Below are 21111 nucleotides of genomic sequence, written 5' to 3' on the forward strand. Positions count from 1 at the left end.
GGGGAACAAAATACCCATGGAAGGAGTTGCAGAGACTGACTATGGAGCAGAGACTGAAGGAAGGACAATCGAGAGACTGCTCCACCTGAGAATCTTTCCCATATTCAATCATCAAATCCAGATACTATTGTGGATATCAGCAAGTTCTGGTTGACAGGAGCCTGATATAGCTGTCTTTGGAGAGGCTCTGACAGTACCTGACTAATACAGAAGTAGAGGCTCACAGCCATCCATTGGACTGAGTACAGGGTCCCCAATGAAGGAGCTATAGAGCGGACCCAAGGAGCTGAAGGGTTTGCAGCCCCTTAGCAGGAACAACAATATGAACTAACTAGTACCCTCAGAGCTCCCAGCGACTAAAACTCCAACCAAAGAGTACACATGGGGGGACTCATGGCTCCAGTAGCATGTGTATAGCAGAGGATGGCCAAGTCGGTCATCAATGGGAGTAGAGGCCCTTGGCCCTGTGAAGGTTCTGTGCCCCAGTGTAGGGGAATGCCAGGGTCAGGAAGTGGGAGAGGGTGGAATGGTGAACAGGGGGAGGGAACAGGGGATTGTTTTAGTTTTGTTGTTGTTGTTGTTTTTCTTATTTTATTTTTCTTTTGGAGGGGAACCTGGGAAAGGAGATACTGTAAATAAAGAAAACATCTAATAAAAAAAAAAGACTCTTGGATGAACACGACTCATCAGACTGCAGCTGACAGGGCTTATTATTTATTGCATTGCATAGTTTTAGGATCTGCTGTAGATGTAAGATCTGAGAACACAAACCCAGTTTAGACAGGACTGCTCTAAGGCCAGATCTGAGAAGAGCTGGGGCCTACTTCCAAGACTGTTCTCATAATAGAGATTAACGTTGATGGTAAGAAAGGTAGGGGAGAAGTTCTTTTATTATCTACTTGATACTGAACTGCAGCATGACTTTCATAGTTTGTTACTCTAAATTCCAGGATTATTCAGGAAAAAGATCCTTTGTTTTTTTTTTTTTTTTTTTTTTTTTTTTTTATAATCAGTAATGGTGCCCAATATAAGACTAGACCTAGACTAGAAGCTAAATATCATGCTTATGTCTGGGTTTTAGCTCACCTGACAAATTTAGCAAAACAGTATTTATTTGATTAATCTGTTATGAATGACCTAATAACTACTGTCTACTACCATACCCACATTGGTAGTAATTAGTAATGGTTTTTAAGGAGGTAGAGGGCTGTAGAACAGACTCTGAGGTTAATGGCACCGGTTGTTCTCACAGAGGAATTGAGTTGATTCCTAGCACCCACATGGCAGCTCATAACCATCTATAAGTCCAGTCCCAAGGGATTCTATGCAGTCTTCTGAGCTCTCTGGGCACCAGTTAACACATGCAGTGCACCTTTATACACACAGGAAAAACACATATCAAATGATAAAATAAATAAATCTTAAATGTAAATGAAGAACTTAGAGGAGTATACTGTCTAGTCGCATTCCCTGCTGCATGGATCTTAAGCCATAGGACCACTGGGTCTCCAGTGAAGGTCGTTCTAGTTATTGTTTGCCTCTGCGTTTCACAGTAATGCAGCCAATAGTTTCTCTTGTTTTGCTGTTTTTAATCATTAATTATCACTGGACTCAGCCCCCTTGAAATGGTGAGATAGAAGTAAATATTTTGGGATGATTGGTTTTGCCATTGTGGTTTTATATCTATATGGTACTATGATTTCAGTGGTTAAATTTGTACCTTGACCTCTGAGTGTACTGTGGGTTTTTGTATTATCACCCTTTAGATTGCTGCAGAGCTGTATTCCACTTAATTACTACTACTTTGATTCTTTTGCCTTCTTCATCCTGCCAGATACCAGTTTATGAAATAATTGCTGGAGCTTCTTCTTTCTGCTTTTAAATGATAACAGTTATTGAACTTCAAATTGAAGGACAGGAAGGCTCACAGAGCCAAATAGCCAATGATCTATTTCTCAATTACGTTGACTAAAGCTCTTGAAAAAGTTGTCTGGGAAGCAGCACTCTCATCTCCCTTGCTGAGTCTGTATTATCTCATTATCAGTAATATGTAATGGCAGCATTGTTAATAGCAAATAATAAATGGTACTTATGGCTGAGTGTCCTGATTAGAGATTGGCTGATATACAAAAGGCCATTATGGAGGCTCAAAAAGGACTTTAGAGATAAGGAATATAGTTTTCTGTCTAATGATAGGGAAAGATTGATAGGCTAATGGCTTGTACATTATAAGATTTTTTTGACCATAGCTGTTGTGACCTAGTAACTTTGTTTTGTTTCCCACTCACTTTAGAAGGTTCAAGAATTGGTGTTTCCACTCTTAAAATGTCGAATTTTAAGAGTTCTTCAGCCGGGCGGTGGTGGCGCACGCCTTTAATCCCAGTGCTTGGGAGGCAGAGGCAGGTGGATTTCTGAGTTCGAGGCCAGCCTGGTCTACAAAGTGAGTTCCAGGACAGCTAGGACTATACAGAGAAACCCTGTCTCGAAAAACCAAAAAAAAAAAAAATTAAAAAAAAAAAAAAGAGTTCTTCAGATCAGATCGTATTTTATGTCACACACACTCTGTCTCTCTCTGTCTCTCTGTCTCTCTCTGTCTCTGTCTCTCTCTCTCTCTCTCTCTGTCTCTCTCTCTCTCACACACACACACACACACATACATACACACACACAAATACATGGAGAAAGAAGAAACAATCTGAATTTCTTTGAGATGGGATTTGTTTGAGATTCTTATTATCCTTAACATTTATAACTTTTCTCAACTTGAATTTCTTTGACTAAAATGTTTTTCTGTAGACACCCAGGTATATTTTAAAATGATAATAAAACATTCTTCCAAGTACTTAAGAGCACAGTCAGGTATTTTTAGGGGAAATTCTGTTTACCACTCAGTCTAGCTACCAGATAATAATTCTCCATTTTCTTCAAGGAGTGTTCCACCTCCCTTAAATCATAGTTTTAAGGATCTAGGTGAAAGAGTATTCTGCACCTGGTACCCATTGTTCTGTTTTGCCTGCTTCCATTATTATTTGGGGGGAGGTGTCCAAACTGAAGGACAATTTACATATTGAAACTAATGACTTACCAAGGATTGTCTATATGCTAATCACTAATGATAAAGTGTCTTCATTATCATTATAACCACCTTAGTAGTTCAATAACCCTCTGAAGTAAGCAGAATGCAGTAATACCCGCTTATCTGTTGTTTGCTTTCTAGTCTGTTAGCCATTGTCAACCACAGTCCAGAAATACTAAATGGAAAATTCCAGAAATAAACAGTTTACAAGTTTTAAATACATATCATTCCAAGTGACACAGTGAGATCTCATGCCATCTTGCCAGGATGTGAATAATCTCTTTGCATATTTAATCCATATACTAACCAACAGTCACTTAGCTATCCTTGTTACCAGGTGGAGTATCACAATGCTATAGTGCTTGTTTTCATGAAGTACTTGCTTCCAAAAGCTCCACAAAGTGCAGAGGTAGACATATTGATTTCTTGCTATGTATATTCTATAAATTGAACACTACTATAGGTTTGTATGTATTGGGAAAATTGGTACTGTAAATAGTTCCAAATGCATCTCTGATGGATAAGGAGGAGTTACTCTAAACCTATTTTTAGCTATTCTTTGATATGGAGAAATGAGGTCACTGTATCAGTTACTTTCCTTGTTACTGTAATCAAATACCTGACAAGAAACAACTTAAAGACCCAAAGTTATTTTGATTCTCAGTTTGAGAGTACTGTTTACTTTTGCAGGAAACTCAAGTTGACAGCAGTGTTAGGCTGCTGGTCACATGGTTTGCAGTCATGAAGCAGAGAGGAATGCAGGTGCTCCATTTGCTTATTCCTTTTTTCATTGTGGAACCCCCAACACAGAGAAAGGCGATGCCTACTTTTGTTTGAGTCTGCAGTCAAGCCTTTTTGAAGACCCCCCTCATTGACTTGATGCTTCTAAATCTAATGACACTGACAAAGAAATTGACCAACCAGCACAGCAAGTTTAGACAAATTTCAAATAATTTTTCTTGTCTGTGAAACCAGATTTACCCAGGACTAGACTTTGCAGCAATCTCTCTTACTCCAGTTTATCTTGAATGTTGAATCTTCACCTTCAGATTATTCTTGTATGAATTATAACTGTACTGGCCCTTGAGGGAAGTTTTTATGTTAGTATTTTGAATCAGAAATAAATAAAAACCTTCTGTGTTCTAGTTTCCCTGATGGCAAATTTAAGACAAACTAGACACCCTCCCTTTTCACATAAAAGTTTTATGATTATGAAAATAGAAGAATCACTCTGGGAAGTGCAATAGCACAAACATAGACATCATTTGCTCATAGCTGGCTGACTCTAAAGTCTGTTCTAATGTACCCATTGTCATCAGGCATCTGTACCCTCATTTTACTGGTATCTAATCTTGCCTAGCCTCTAATATGCTACGCCTTGATATGGCCTTATGTAAAACCATCATACTCATTGCTCAACTATGATATTTCTTGATACTTTCATGATAAAAGCAAAAGACAACAAAATTTCCAGCTTTGGGGATCTTTTTGGGAGCATGGCTCAAGTGTAGAATCCCTGAAAAACCATGGGTTTCTGCAGAATGCTTTTTTCATCACTAAATCTCAGTAATAGGCTACAACTTTCTGATTTGATTTTATTCAGGCCTTTAACACAAAAAACTACATTTTGTAGCAATGCAACTTCTAGACATCATTGAGTTTGTGAAGAAATAATATAAACTTTCTTTCCTGTCATAACTTACTTATGTGGTGTCTGATTATGAGAGGGGTTTGTGTTTTCAAAATCAAACAGTAGATGGAGAGTGGTATGATAGATTGGTATTATGACTGATAGTTGTGCCTTATTTATTTTTATGCTCACATGTTGATTGTGGGTATTAATGCAATTCATAGATTGCTTCAATATGTGTACATTGTGCAGTGATTGAATCCAGCCCCCTTTATATATATACTCTACCTCCACTTTCTCAACATCTAGCTAGCACTACTTTATATTAAAGTTGACTTTAAAAAACTTTCATATATGGAAGAGAAATGTACTTACCTTTCTATATGTGTCATATTTCACTCAACACAGTGTATCATCCATCCTGGTGAGATTGACAGGATTTCACTCTTCTTTGTAGATGAAAATACTCAGTTGAAACTTCATCTTAGAATCTGGCTACATTTGTGATCTTTGTATTTTCTCTTGTTATTTTTCTATTTTTTTCTTTTTCTTTCTGTTATTTATTTACATTTCAAAAGTTGCTCTCCATCCTAGTACCCCTTACTTAGTTTTTTATGCCCCCCACCTCTGAGAGGATGCTCCCCCACCTGCCAACCAACCCTAACTTCACCCCCACCAGCATTCCCTGGGGCATAAAGTTTCCACAGGATTAAGTGCATCCTTTCACACTGAGGCGGTACAAGGCAGTGCTCTGCTACACCTGTTCCTCCGGCCATGAACCAGCCCATGTATGCTCCTTGGGTTTTGGCTTAGTCTCTGGGAATTCTGAGGGGTCTGGGTTAATTGGCACTATTGTTCTTCCTATAGATTTACAATCCCCTTGAGCTCTTTCAGTCCTTTCTCTAGCTCTTCCATATTGGTTCCTGATCTCAATCTAATGGTTTGCTGTAAGTATCTGCATTTGTTTCAGTCAGTTGCTGGTAGAGCCTCTCAGAGGACAGCCATGCCAAGCTTCTTTCTGCACACACAACATGTCCTCAGTAATAGTGTCAGAATTTGGTGTTTGTGCATGGGATGGATCCCAATTTAGGCTGGTCACTGGGTGATCTTTCTTTCAGCTCTGCTTCTTTTTTGTCCTTGCATTTCCTTTAGACAGGAACAATTCTGGGTTAAAAATTTTGAAGATGGGTGGATGGTCCTGCCTCACCTGGAGACCATATGTATCTACTGGAGGTGGTCTCTTGTGGTTCTATCTCCCCATGGTTTGGCATTTTGGCTAATGTCATCCCCATTGAGTCCTGGTAGCCTCTCACATCCCAGGTCTCTGTTCCCCTGCCCTCCACTGCACATTTTGATTCATTCTTCTGGCTCTCTGAGCATCGCTTCTATTTCTCACCTCCTAAAAAAAAAAATTTTTTTTTGTTGTTGTGAATTTGGTGGTGGGGGAAGGGATTCTCTAGTCTGTCTCAATGATGTCACAATGAAAAATAAGGAAGGGTTTTTATTTGGTTTTGATTTACAATATCTTATTGTGCTAGCTAGTTTTATGTCAACTTCATATAAGCTAGAGTTATCTGACAGAAGGGAATCTCAACTGAGATAATGACTCCATAAGATCGGGCTGTAGGCAAACCAGTAGAACATTTTCTTAATTAGTGATTGATGAGGTGAGGCAGCTCATTGTGGGTGGTGCCACGCCTGGGCTAGTGGTCCTGAGTGCTATAAGAAAAAAGTAGGCTGAGCAATCCAGTAAACAGCAGTTCTTCATGGCTTCTGCATCAGCTCCTACCTCCAATTTCCTGCCTTGAGTTCCTGCCTTACCGTCCCTTCAAGAACTGTGACTTGGGATGTGCAAGCCTTTCCTCTCCTAAGTTGCATTTGTTACTTAAGGATGTGCATCTAGATTGATCCTGTTTCTTAGTTGTTATTAATGCAGCAATAAACGTGGGCATGCAGGTATTTCTTTGATCTGCTGATTATATTTTCTACAGATATCATATATGTACTTAGAAGTAAGATAACTTGATCATATGATTGAACTGATCTATATTCCTACCAAGTGTCTGAGAGTTCCTTTTTCTTTAAATCTGTGTGTGTGTGTGTGTGTGTGTGGTGATGTGTGTGTGTCATATTAATTGGACTTGGAATGATTGCCACATTGTAGTGTTCTATGCATTTTCCTATGTCAAATGCTATTGAGCACTTTTCTTATGTTTAGTCATCTAATTGTTTGATCATTCTGAATTTCACACAGGTTGGGATAAGATGAATTGCTGAGACTTAATTTGTATATAAGTAGGTTTAAAAATAAACTGCTTTTTAAATTTACCAATTCATTAAGAAATTCAGAATTCTGCTTTAATTTTTTTTTGTTTTTGTTTTGTTTGTTTGTTTGTTTGTTTTTGTTTTTGTTTTTCGAGACAAGGTTTCTCTGTGTAGCCCTGGCTGTCCTGGAACTCACTCTGTAGACCAGGCTGGCCTTGAACTCAGAAATCCGCCTGCCTCTGCCTCCCAAGTGCTGGGATTAAAGGCGTGTGCCACCAATGCCCGGCTCTGCTTTAATTTTTGATACAGAATCGCTGATTTCTAAGAACAGAAACCATAGTTAGGTGTAGAGGCTAATACCGGTAAGCCTAACATTCTAGAGATGGATGCAAGAGAGTCACAAGTTTGAAGCCAGGCTGGACTACATTGCCGGAGTCTGTGTAAAGGAAAAAAAAATACATAAATAAAGAGGAGAGAGCCTAAGCCACAACAGTTTTTGTAGACTTTCCTCCAAATTAGGCTTAGTGTGTTTTTTCCCTACTAGAAACTATAAATATCAATAAAACTTACTGTTTTTTACCTGTTCATGTACATAATCACCCATGTTCATTTTAATTTTAAAGCTAAGCATAGCTTATTGGGTTTCCTCCTATAAGCATTTGTTAATAGATTGGGTGATTTATCTTTAGCAGTAACACTGTTCTTTAACACTGAGATTTGCAGTAGGTTTCGTGAGCATTACTACTTGATGAGTAGGGGGAAATGAGTGGGTATTCTAAAGCCTATGTGATATAAAGCACTAGGAGTGTGTTGTGACTGAGGTTTATAAAACGGAGAAAATGTTGTAAACTTCCAACTGAGCTTTAAAGCACAGTACTGGTTGAAGACTCCTGTGCTTCTCAGTTTGAATCGTAATTCCTGAGGTCAGTTTGTTAAGCAGGTTTGCATTTCCACAGTGAAATATCTGGAAACAGACAATTTTATAAAGATAAGAGACTTGTTCTCAGGCTTGGTTCTGTCTGGCTCAGTTCCAGCAGAAGTCCTCACAGCAATATGGTGGGGACATGTGTAGAAGAGCTTACATGGCCAAACAGGTAGTCTGAAAGAGAGAGAGAGAGAGGGAGGGAGAGAGGAGTGGGTAGGCAGAGAGAGGGAGGGAGGAGACAGAGACAAACTATGAATATAAATGTTGTCACAGCTTCTTCTGAGGGTGCTTCTCACCCAGGAGCCTTAGGACTTCCTTTAAGATAACCCCTTCCCATTCTGCCACCTCCCAGTGTGTCCTACCCTAAAGATTTAAGACTTTAATCACAAGAGCCCTGGGGGACACTCAGAGAATACACTCAAGCCATGCAAAGTAGTAACTTTAACTCAGTAACAACAACAACAACAACAGAAAAAGAGTATTATGGGCTATATAATATTTCAGAGGGAGTTCAGTTTAATAATATGAAAAAAAATTTATTTGAAACTGTTCTCAGTGTGTAACCTAGCAGATTGATTTGTTAAAGAGGCAGTTAAATTTTTCTTCTGTATAAAAATTATTTTTAATCTTAAATAAGAATAACAAATATAAAAATTCATAAAACACTACATTTTAGACTCTTAACGGTGTTCAAAAAGGGTGAAAATGGTAATAGCTAAGCTTCAAGTGTCCTGTGAGTAGGTAATATTGATACCAATAAATGCCTAAAATCCTTTGAAAGTGACCCATCGTTTCAAAGCAAGTTTAAAGCATTCTTCTACTAACCTAGTCTGAATAGTCTAAACTGTATTTAAGATTTTAATTGTCATTTTCAAATCAATAATTTCTTTCTTTTTTCAAGTGTGTTATCACATTCACTGATCATAGTCCAAATGGTTTTCTGTGAGTTGAGTGGAAGGAGGGAATGGAGAGGGAGCAAATGAAAGAGGGAGGGAGCCAAACTCTGCCAGGATGTCAGCTGTTTAAAAGTAGGTTAATCTAGGAAAGCTTTATGGAGAAGGTGACATTTGAACAAATATTTGAAGGATATTTGGTTGGTTCTGTGACTGAAATAAAATAAACAATGAAGCCATTAGGAAGGGTTCAGATGAAATGATGGGCCATGGTGTGTGGGATCATAGAAGTCAAAATAGTGACTTTGGCCTTGAGTCTTGAATGATTTGAAGGTTCAACTTAGTGTTAAGTGCAAAGCAGAAGCGTTATTTGATTATTAATCTGGCCACTACGGATAAAGTACACATAGGCAAGGCTGGAAGCCAGGAGAATTGTCAGAAAGCTATTATAATAATCACAGTGTGAGAAGAAGGTAGCTTAGTCAATAGCATTAATGATAGAGATTCATAGTAACTGGTTACATATGTATTTGCTGATGATACTGGGGTGAGAGATGGATGCTTTTATTTTACTTTCTTTAATACTTAGTGAAAGCCATTGCTTTTATATTATGCAATATAGATAAAGCCACATCTACCAGTTCTAAACTATCTCTTTATAGTTTACAGAATATTTTAATTTATTGTAAGGAAATCTAACATCTTATGATTGAAATTTCTGATAGCTCTAGAATGAGAAAAACCTTAATCATTACATTAGTTTTGGTGAGAGAACAGCAAATTATAGCCATAGGGCAAAATGTGTCTATTTTCCTACATTGGTTAATAAAGTTTTATTGGAAGAGAGCCACGCATATTCAGTTACTTATTACTTAAGGCAGCCTTCCTGCTACACAGCTTACAAAGATTGGTCCCTTTGGCAGAAGGCACGCTAGAACTGGAGTGATGCAGAAATGAGCATGGCCCCTGCACAAGGGCGACATGAAAACTTATGAGACATTACATACGTTCAAAAACAAAAGCAACAGCGGTTCGCACAACCTGAAATCTTAGTACCTGCTTCCTTAAAGAAAGAATTCATTGATGCTTTATTATTTAAGGAAATTGTGTGAGATTTATGTCAAGTTTTTCCTCTAATGTTTTCCCAGTTACTCAGAGTGGAGTGTTAGAGGGGTTGTGAAGTGATGAGTGTGGACACAGTGGTGTTATTCAAATAATGCCTGCTGAGTTGTATTCTTTATATTTTGGTTTGTTTGTTTGTTTTTATTGGTGTTGATGATTGGCTTTTGGGGAAAAGTTGTGTGTCTTTTTTGGCAAAAAAGATTTGCTATAGGGATGAATTGTGTGGTAGAGACTTAAATTTTAAGTTTCATAGTCTTAATGGAAAATAAAAAACAAATACCATCATCTACCTGAGCATTAGTCTTTCTGAACAGTTTAGCTCCTTTATGGTTTTGTGTAGTACAGCGAAACAGTACAAATAAATGGACTTCCAATGTTGCTTACTTTCACAGGTCTATTATGACAGATCTATACTACCTCAGTCAAACAGATGGAGCAGGAGATTGGCGTGAAAAAGAGGCCAAAGATCTGACAGAGCTGGTCCAGCGAAGAATAACATATCTCCAGGTAAGTTTAGGTTAAGAAATAAATCTTGAGTGAAAAAAAAAACATAATAAAATAAAAAGTGAAAATAACTTTTGATTTTTAAAAGTTTTCCTATTGTGTTTTTACTATGTAATTACTATGTAATTTACTAAAGTAATTATTCACTTTGCCTATTTATTAAAAGAAACAGTATTTTATAATTCACAAATACAGCAGTAGTACAAAGTGTCTAAAACTGCCCTAAAAGGAGCTACTTGTTTGCATTTACACAAACTATACAATTGTGAGCATGCTGTATTTTGTAGGAAATGCTCACTGGCATTTTGACAAAGGAGATATCAAGGAAAGTTTATGGAGAATGCATTATCTGAACCTAACTGTGAAGGTGGTCAAGTCTGATTTCACAACCAGAAGTGAAGGCAGAGGATATAGTAGATTGAGTGTGTGCTGAGTACAGTAGCCCATAGCAGGGAACAGTCAGACAGGATCCCAGATGTGAGCTGAGCTGTGGAGTTTGTCTGGAGTCTAGATTGTATGAAGAAAGGTGTGGAGATATACAAAGATGCTGAGTAGCTTGAGTACTGAGGGGGACTATATGGTATATGAACATTAAATGATTATTGAAAGATTTATTTTATGAATGTCATTTTGACAAGAAATAAAGACCAATCAAGCTGTTAAGGGCCTTTTAATATCTTTTGTGTGTGTTCTTTTTTTTTCTTTTTTTTTTTTTTTTTTTTTTTTTTTTTTTTTTTTTTATTTTTTCTTTTTTTGGTTTTTTGAGACAGGGTTTCTCTGTAGTCCTGGCTGTCCTGGAACTCACTCTGTAGACCAGGCTGGCCTTGAACTCAGAAATCTGCCTGTCTCTGCCTCCCAAGTGCTGGGATTAAAGGTGTGAGCCACCACCGCCCGGCCATGTGTGTTCTTTTTAAGTTCTTATTGATATGCATATATAGTCTTAGATATTTGTAAGGAAAACCCTTTGAATTTTATTTTATTGTTAGTATCCTCCAGACAAGTTCTGATACTGGTTTCACAACATCCTGGTTTTCTTTCTTCCTCCCCGCTGGTGCTAGGATTTAAACCCAGGGCCCTGAGCCACAGTAAGCTAGTGACAACCTAGTTTTAAAACAGTTTTTGTACATAAAAGGTACAACAAATGACAGAACCTAAAAGTAGTATTTTGGTTGAACTATATTAGTATTTGAAGAGACTAGAATCAGAGAAATCATGGAGGACAAGGAGATTGTAGTACAGGCAGGATGAATTGAGAGGTGTTGAGAGTTTGCATTGGGAGTGGAGACAAATTGGAGATACTAGAGAAATAGACTCAGTAGACCTTTCTAAGTAATTGAAGGGGCTGGGAATGAAAGCATCTTCAATTGTCAATAAGTTGAGAGAAAATTGTTTTGAGGAAAAAAACCTGTGAATTAATAGAGACTTGCTTTAACTTGAAATAAACATAAAATGTCCTCCACTCAATTCTTTTGTAATTCTATGATAGCATAGTTTCCATGTACAAGAAGTAGGGGCTGGAGAGATGGTTTAGCAGCTAAAAGCATTGGCTGCTCTTCCAAAGGTCTTGGGTTCAATTCCCAGCAGCCACATGGCAGCTCACAACTGTTTGCAACTCTAGTTCCACAGAATCTTGACACCCTAAAACACAAATGCTCATAAAATAAAAATAACTAAATTATTTTTTAAAAAGATTAGAAGGAAAGGGGCAGTCCTTGACATGCTTCTTTATATTTTAAGCATCTATTTTCATACAGGTAAGTGGGAGTGATCAAGTGTTTAGGGAGTCACTAAAAACAAGCTTGGTGTTGGCATGTTCTCTTAGTCTCATACTCCTATGTCCATTCATTAGAGGAGTTTGCAGAATGAGAAACATTTTACCTACTACAGGGGAGAGGTCATTATTTCCTATCAACTAGATCTTCATTCAGTGAACTTTGGACAGATGGTGGTACAGAACCATCATCTCCTTTATTAATAAAATAGAAGTAACAATGGTTTGTGAGCTTCTATGTATTCATTAAACTTTCAGCCACTGTATTTAAACTGTGATCTGGTCATCATCAGCTCAGCACACTGTAATAAGTACCTACCACTTTTTAAAAATAAACTCTTTGGGTCACATTGTATGTATCAATACTTTATTACTTTTCACTATGAGTCATACTACATTTGTGGATGCACCACTATTTATTTATTTTGCCTTTTTAAAAAGATTTGTTTATTTGTTTTATGTATACAAGAACACTGTCACTCTCTTCAGACACACCAGAAGAGGGCATCAGATGGTTGTGAGTCACCATGTGGTTGCTGGGAATTGCTGAATGCTCTGCAAGATCATTCAGTGCTGTTACCCACTGAGCCATCTCTCCCTTTTGTAAGACATTTAGTTATATCCAGTTTGGGGCTATTGTGAATAAACTCTTGAACATCCATCCACAAATGTTTACGTGGGCTTATGCTTTCATTCTTTTCTTTTTAACTACCTAAGAGTAGAATGTATGTTTATTTTCTTTTTAAATTGAGAAAAGTTTATCAGATTTTCACTCATTCTTCCTTTTGCTGTGCATCACAAACTGACAGTTACAAAGTGAATACATTCACAATACTTTTGCTTTCCATAAGAGTTGCTTTCTGTAGTAATTCAGATGCTCAGGAATTTAATATTTTTAACAATTTATAGATAAGAAAATATCAGATAGTTATAGTTTTAGCTTCATCATCTTTATTGAAAATCTAATTTATTTTATCTCCTCTGATTCTCAATGGGAATGATATGATACAGGAAATACTTAGATTATCTATTCGGCACAATTCTCAGAATTCTAATCTTTGCTACTGATGTATCTAAATATTCTAGAACAATTATACCAGTACTTAAGATATTGTATGTAATATTTTTCTTCTTTTTTAATTGAAAATAGATTTTTTTCATATCCTGATTATGGTTTCTGCTCCTCTGCTCCTCCCAGTTCCACTCCACTTCCCCTCCCATCTATATCTACCCCCTTTTTGTCCCATTAGATAACAGTCATCTGAGGGATCATAATAAAAATAAAATAAAACAAACCAAAAACAAACAGAAGGAAAAGAGCCCCCCTAAAAGTATAAGCAACAGGTGTAGATGCAGAGACTCACTCATTGGCACACTTAAGGAATCCATAAACACACAAAACTGAAGCCATAATATATGTGCAAAAGAAAAAAATAAAAAATGAATAAAATGAAACATAAAGGAAAGGAAGAGTCCTGACATGACATTGTAAAGCAAGGAACCTCCAAAGGTGCCTTTGAGTTGTTTTTGTCAGCCATCTACTGGTAGACATGAATGTGAGGTCAGAGGACAGCTTGCTAGAACTGGTTCTCTCCTTTTACCGTGCACAAGAACTTTACCCACTGGTCTACTTTGATGTCCCTGTTTATACTCTTAAACCAGTTCCCCCACATCTTCTCTAATAGTTGGTATAGTCAGTCTTATTTTAGCACTTTGTATGTTTTTAATAGTAATCCATGGGTTTAATTTGTATTTTGACTGTAGTTGGATATCTCTTTATTTAGTTATTAACCATCTTTGTGTCCTATCCTGTTTGCATGTTTGTGTGTGTGCATGTGTGTAGCAGTGCACATACACTTGGGACAGGCAGGGGACAACATCAGATGTCACTCCTGAGGTGCTTATCACTGTTTTGTTTCATTTTCCTTGAGATGCATCATTGTGCCTGGCTTTTCTTCATATCAATTCTGGGGATCAAACTCAAGTCTACATGCTAGTGAGACAAGCCCGCTACGCTGATACCTTCTTTAGTGAAGTACCTGTTCAAGTCTTTTGGTCAACTTTTTATTGGGATATTTGTTTTCTTATAATTGAGTTATTGAGGCTCTTTATTCTTGATATGTGTCCTTTATTATTAATCTAAAACTCTTTTCTTCCAATCTGTAGCTTAACTATTTCTTTTATCTTCTGAAAGGAAGATAGGAGTGTTTACTTTAATTGTATGTATATGTACCGTGCACAAGCAGTTACAGGCAGTTGTCAGTCACCATGTAGACTGGTGGAAGAGCAGCCCCTTGAATTTGGAGCCTTCTGCATGCCAGGCAAGCACTCTGAAATGGAAACTTCGCCTCTCCTAGTCTAGCTCATAATTGAGCTGTTATATTTAGGTCTGCAATATATTTGGAGTAAGATGAACCAAGAATTGAGGTTCATTTTCTTGCTTATTTGAGCCATTTGTTCAAAGACTTGCTCCCCCTCCCCCATTACTTTAGTGCTTTTGGTGAAAATCAACTTTTATGAAAATCAACTATTATTATCCTGATAATACCATACCGTTTAGGTTACCATAGTTTGCAGTAAGTATTAAAATTGGATAATATGATTTCCCTAACCTTGCTTTCTTTTCAAAATATTGTCATAAATTCTTCACATTTTTATTTGTATTTACAATAAGCATATCTCAGTATTGCAAAGTATGTAAAAATGCAGTTTAATTTTATGTGTTGATTTTTATGTCTTGCAATTTTGCCAAAATCACCAGATCAAGTAAATTTTGCAGATTTTATCAAATTTTCTACATACATTACTATGTCATTTGCTTTTATTTCTTCACTTTTAAATTTGGTGACATTTGGCAATAAATTAGGCATGGTTTACAGTAAACTGTAAATTTAATTCCTCCATTCAAAGTTCTTGCCAAAGTGGTTTTACAGATTAGACATTTTTGGCAAGAAAATAAATATTTCTTGACACGTTTAATGGGTTTCTGAATTTGTGACACTGTGCTTACTGTAGCTCATTACGTTATTATTTTAAGTTTATTTCTTATATGATCACATCTTATTTGTCAATAATAAAAAAGGTTTTCTGTAATTTATTACTAAGTTACAAAATTGTATATGAAGCAGTTAACATCTGTGGTTCTAGAAATCGAATAGCTGGTAATATTGTACTTGTCACTTCCTACCCAATTCATCTCAAAGACTGTCCCAACATACCTAACAAATATCTTGAATGAAATCTGAGCTGCAATTAGAATTCTCCAGCTTTTAGTGTATTTGTCCAACATCTTATTGTAAAAGTACCCCAGAAGTTAGAAATGATACTACAATTCTAAAACTGATTATGTTATACATATGGTTTAATGACAAATCTTTTTTTGTTTTTTTTGTTTTGTTTTGTTTTTTTGGTTTTTTTGAGACAGGGTTTCTCTGTATATCCCTGGCTGGCCTGGAACTCACTGTGTAGACCAGGCTGGCCTCCCTCAGAAATCCACCTGCCTCTGCCTCCCAAGTGCTGGGATTAAAGGTGTGCGCCACCACTGCCCAAGTGACAAATCTTAAAATCATACTCTCACATGCCCTGTGATCAGTTAAAGCAGAATGATCTCATTATAATGCTGAAAAAAAAAATCAACAATTAAATTGACATTTGAACCAAGGCCCTTAAAGAGTTCTCAAAAACATTGTGAATCTAAACAGTATGACTACTTAGTAAAATAGAAAATGCAGATAGAGAGTCTCATCATACCAAGAACCAGGAAAATCTTAATTTAAATGATGAATGATAATCAGCAGATACCACAAGAGACAGCACAGGTGTTAGAATTGTCTTACAAAAATTGTAATACTACAAACTCTCCAGTAGCAATTAGAGGCTTGAAAGAAGTGAAGAAAATATAGAAAGCCTCAGCAAAGAAATAGATGATAGAAGAAAAAACTGAGGGGAAATTTTAATAGTGAAAACACAGTGACTTCCAGTGGCTCGATACTGTAGCTATGGCCGAGAAAAGAACTGGTGCACTGGAGGCTAAGGCAGAGAAGTTCAGTCACTGGAGCAGCAGTGAATGAAGACCGAGGGGTTAGCAGACACGTAGGGGCATTTGGAACAGGAACAAAACATTTGTATATTTTCCTCCTTGAAAGCCCAGAAGAGAAATTGGGATGAAAGATTAAAGAAAATATTTAATATCCAATTTAATATCAGTACTAAAATTTTTTGATCTACAAATTATTACCCCATTAAAGAGAATGAGAAGTCACAGAGAAGAAAATCTTTACAATTCACATGTCAGATGAATTCTTGTATGTAGCATGTATTGTAACCTCTCATTCCAATAGCAATAATCAATCTCATTGGGAAATAGGCACAAGTTTTAACAACTTTATATGAGATATATTGATTAGAAGTAAGCACAGGAAAAAATGTTCAGTAGTTGTTAAGGGAACACAACTTAAAGACATGAAGAGATAACACCTGTTATAGAGTAGATAAAAGGGAAACAAAACAAACCTAAAATCCCAGGTATTTGAAGTAACCAGCTCTCATTGGTTGCTAATGGGAATGTAAAATAGCACAGCTATTCTAGGAAAGTGTGCCAGTTTCCTATACTAGTTATATATGACCCTGCTATGTGACCCAGCAAACATTCTTGGTTTTCTTTTTCATAGAAAAATACTCATGTCCACACAGAAACTTATATACTCATGCTCATAGTAACTTAATTTTTTTAATTGCTTTAAACAAAACAACCCAAGTGTCACCCATTCAATGGACTAATAAGCTATTGTATAGTGGGAGCAACACAACAGAGTACTACTCATTAGCAAAATGAATTGAAGCAACTCCACTTGAGTGGATCTCAAAAGCATCATACTCACTAGTGAAAACCTTCTTCAAAAGCCAAGTACTGTTGTTACTTTTGTATAGAGAATAAGTCAGTGCTTTCCAGGGATTAATGTCTGGAGAATATGACTCTGGAGGATTAACAGCATCTGGAGGGATGACTCAATGCTCTTACGAAGGACCCAGGTTCATTTCCAAGTACCCACATGGCAACTTACAAACATCTGTAACTTCAGTTATAAAGGATCTAACACCCTCTTCTGGCCTCTGTAAGCACCCGGAATGCATACATACGTACGTACGTACGTACATACATACATACATACATACATACATACACACACACACACATACACACACACACATACATAAAATAAGTCAAAAGGTTTTCATTTTGTTTTTTGTTTGTTTTGATGGAACAGTTAGTATCTTGATTGTGGTAATGGTTTCAAAAGTCAGCACATGTTTATTATTAGTGTACATGCAAAACTGTTAAAATAGGGGACTAATGAGATAGCTCAGTAGGCAAAGAGGCTGCCATCAATCCTGATGACCTGAGTTCAGGACCTGGGCCCACATAGTGGAAAGACAGACTGACTGCATAGGTTGCCTTCTGACCTCCATGTGTACATTGTATCAAAGAGAATCCATTGCCACTTGAAAATAAATTTCTCTGGACTTGCTCAAATATTGTTTTTTAAAGGGGAGAAGCATTTAAGAGCACTTTCTTTTCTCAAATTACCTTCACCTAATAACAGTGCTCTAATTAATTCATTTTACTTTTTTTACTGTTCAAAATTCTTTAACATTATGTTTAAACAATTTAACACGCAAAAAATTACAATATTACTGTGTACCTTCTACAAAGTTTTCTACAAGGAGAACTTATTAGCAACTACTGTACATTTTCAAAACAAGAAAAGATATTATGGCCCAGGGGGTGGTAGCACACGCCTTTAATCCCAGCACTTGGGAGGCAGAGGCAGGTGGATTTCTGAGGGATGCCAGCCTGGTCTACAGAGTGAGTTCCAGGACAGCCAGGGCTATACAGAGAAACCCTGTCTCGAAAAACCAACAACAACAAAAAAGATATTATGATACTATTAACTGAATTCCAGGCTTTGTGTATATTTTCACTTTTTAAAAATTTTATTTTTTTTATTTATACCTTTAAAAAACTTTCTTTTATTATTATTTATGGAGGTGGAGGGTGGGAAGAAGAGAGGGAAAGAAGAAGGGAGAGGGAGAGAGAGACTATGAATGAGAGAATGGCAGGAGCCCTTGGGCAGGAACACAGTACCATGCAGTTTCTTGTGCTGCTGCTCCATCTATTCATGTTCCCCTAAGGTAGGGCTAATTAACTAACTAGCCTTGTCTTCACTTCTACCCCCACTCCTTTTCTTTCTTGTTTTTCTGCCTCCCCCACCCACACAAACCTGGAGCCTGCCATATGGTTTTTGTAGCCTTGGTTTTGAGGTAAGAAGTCTAATGAAGCACCTTAAGTAAAATGATAGAGGACCTCCTGAAGTTTTATCTTAATTTTCTAAGCATTCTGTTTTTAGAGTTACCACTTCAACCTAGAGTTGGGGTGTAAACTTGCAGAGAGAAGTTAAAGTGTTTAAAGAATTAATCTGTACATTTTTATAAAAGATAAGCGGGAGTTGATGTAATGTTTCTTCTGCTTTTGGAAGGAGTTCTGTTTACATCATATACTGGATATGCCTCACTGATCATATACTGGATATGCCTCACTAATCTTTGGCTTTTCTTGTGGCCCTTATGGGAGGAAATTATTACCAAGACTGCCTCGTGTAGAGGCAGTGCTCTTGTAGAAGTTACCTGGAAGAGTTAGAAATGATATATAATTATTTCCTAGATCAACAGCAAAAGAAATGTTTCTCATTTGTTTGCTACTTTATATTAGATATTTGGGTTTTTTTTTTTTTTAGAAATTGCTTTAAAATGTTTGATGAAGATAAGTGGGCATAGAGCTGTCTTTCAAAATACATGTAAAATAAGCCAATTGCTGCTTTATTTAACAAGATAAGCTTTTTTTCTTTTATACTAAACAGTCACTGTCTACCTTTGATGCAGAGTGCCAGTTTGTAAACTGCACATCTTGATATCTTTTCAACTGTTTACCTTGATATCTTTTCTTCATTAACTTTCCACTCTCAAATTTTACAAAATACTACAGGGAAATTGATTTCTTGAAGCACTTGGTAGCCTGCTTGGGCCTGAGCTATTGCAGCGCACTGACTACTTGGAAGAGATTGCTCTTCGCTGCAAGGGCAAAAGGTCCTCCAGATGGTCTCAGCTCGGCTAGGGGAAGGTTCCTGTTTACTCTGTCTAAAGCCAGTGATTTCCAATCTTGTCTTTAAAAAAATGCAAATGCTTTTACTTTCACTTTCATGGCTAGTGACTGTGCCCAGAGTCTTCATTTTAATTACCAGCATGCAGCACTTCAGTTCTATTAGTTGCTTCATTACATTTTCTGCATTGGCTTTGAAAATAATTTTAGAGAAATGAAATTAGCTTGTTTCCAATACAATGAAATGCTTTTGCCACAGTATTAATGAATCTTTTCTTCATTACCAACACCAAGCTAGATATTGCAGATCTTTTTAATCAAACAAATTAAAAAATTGTTTATAGTCTTGTGACTAGAAAATACAAACAGCACAATAAAATTTAACTTGGCTGTTTTGGTTTTTTTAAACCATGCTTTCTTTCTTAAAAAGAGGAGCTGTCTGTATCTTAATGCCTCCCAATATAAGGAATGTTCTTAAGAGAGAGGTGGTGGAAGGTTCCCCCTGGATTATGATTCTTAATTAGTAGCCAACTTTGTGCTCTGAACCTGCATTTCTTGCTGTCTCTTATATTGAAGACATTTTAGAGAAGGTAGATTGAGAAACCAAAATTCATAATTCTGCCTCACCACCTATAAATTTAGTGTTGTGAATGTGAACATCTCTTTTGTCTTTTAAACAGATTCAGTTGAACTAATAGTTACTGATTGTTTCTTCTTTAAGACATGTGGGGATATTATATTCCATTTATATTAACTACATATTTTTATTTGTTCCTTATTTAGCCATTTTTATAATATTTTGGTCAATTTAAAAACATGAGAAATTTCATTGTGAGTGAAATTTGTACTTCAAAGAGGCTTTTATTTAATTGTGTATGGGGAAAATCCTAAATAGCAAAAAATATGTGATTTGGGTGAAAATGTAGCTTAGTGATAAAAGAATATGCTTGGCATGCGCAGGGTTCTGGGCTCAATCCCAGCATATCCAAATTGCACTTACACAGAGTCAAATAGTGTCTCTCAGATGATATGAATAAGTAAGAGCATATTTAAAGTAATTCTGAGTATATACTATCTCATTTAGCTTCATAAATTAGTATCCCTGTAGTGAAAATTGATTGACAGGGAGAGATTTAGAATTGAGATCATTTTTGTCCCATTTTAAGTTATTGAATTGAAGCAAAACCATGCATTTGAGCTAATGGTGAAGCCTTCACTGGAATAAAAAAAAATCTCTGAAGCCTCTTCTTCCAAAGCTCTTTCATTAGGGTAATTGTCTTGAATTTTTATTTAAGTTAAGCTTGTCATTCTAAAATTTACACAGTTACCTTTATTGTAAAGAACTGAAGCTTGCATGTCTATTGATGAATCTTTAAGAAAACCTCATACAGCCAACCTTGGTGGTAAAGGCCAGGAATCTTAGAATCTCAGCTACTTGGGAAGTTGAAGCTGTAGGTCTACCTGCAAGGCCAAACTACTCAAATTAGTGAGAATTTGTCTCAAAATAAAAGAATAAATAGGAGGCAATGACAGGAGGGTTGGCACAAGTTTGAAACTATCCTGATCTACAGAGTAAGTTTCAAACCAGCCATAGCTACATAGTGAGATTCTGTCTTCAACAACCAGAATCAAAAACCCAAACAAAAAAAGATGAAAAACAAGCCACAAGCTACTAGCTAAATAGATGAAAATAGAAAGAAGGCTGAGAATATAAGTAGTAGAGTGCTTTCCTGGTATTCAAGAGATCCTAGGTTCATTCCTTACACACA

At 36.7% G+C, this 21111-nt stretch overlaps 1 protein-coding gene and 1 pseudogene across 9 annotated transcripts in view; both read left to right on the plus strand.

Annotated features, from left to right (window-relative positions):
- The window catches only part of Fut8 (fucosyltransferase 8), a 227694-nt gene that overhangs the window by 140547 nt on the left and 66036 nt on the right, over positions 1-21111 (plus strand). For all 9 annotated transcript variants that reach the window (XR_004114449.1, XM_031356835.1, XM_031356840.1 and 6 more), the window contains one exon: positions 10304-10418. Coding sequence is in view for 8 of the 9 variants with exons in the window: in XM_031356835.1 (XP_031212695.1) it covers positions 10304-10418 (115 nt within the window). In the remaining variant the exon portion in view is untranslated. The remainder of the gene's footprint in view (positions 1-10303; positions 10419-21111) is intronic.
- Positions 9701-9800, plus strand: LOC116081255 (annotated as a pseudogene).

This window comes from Mastomys coucha, unplaced genomic scaffold (genome assembly GCF_008632895.1).
Source record: "Mastomys coucha isolate ucsf_1 unplaced genomic scaffold, UCSF_Mcou_1 pScaffold6, whole genome shotgun sequence".
In the NCBI taxonomy this organism is placed as follows: Eukaryota; Metazoa; Chordata; class Mammalia; order Rodentia; family Muridae; genus Mastomys; species Mastomys coucha.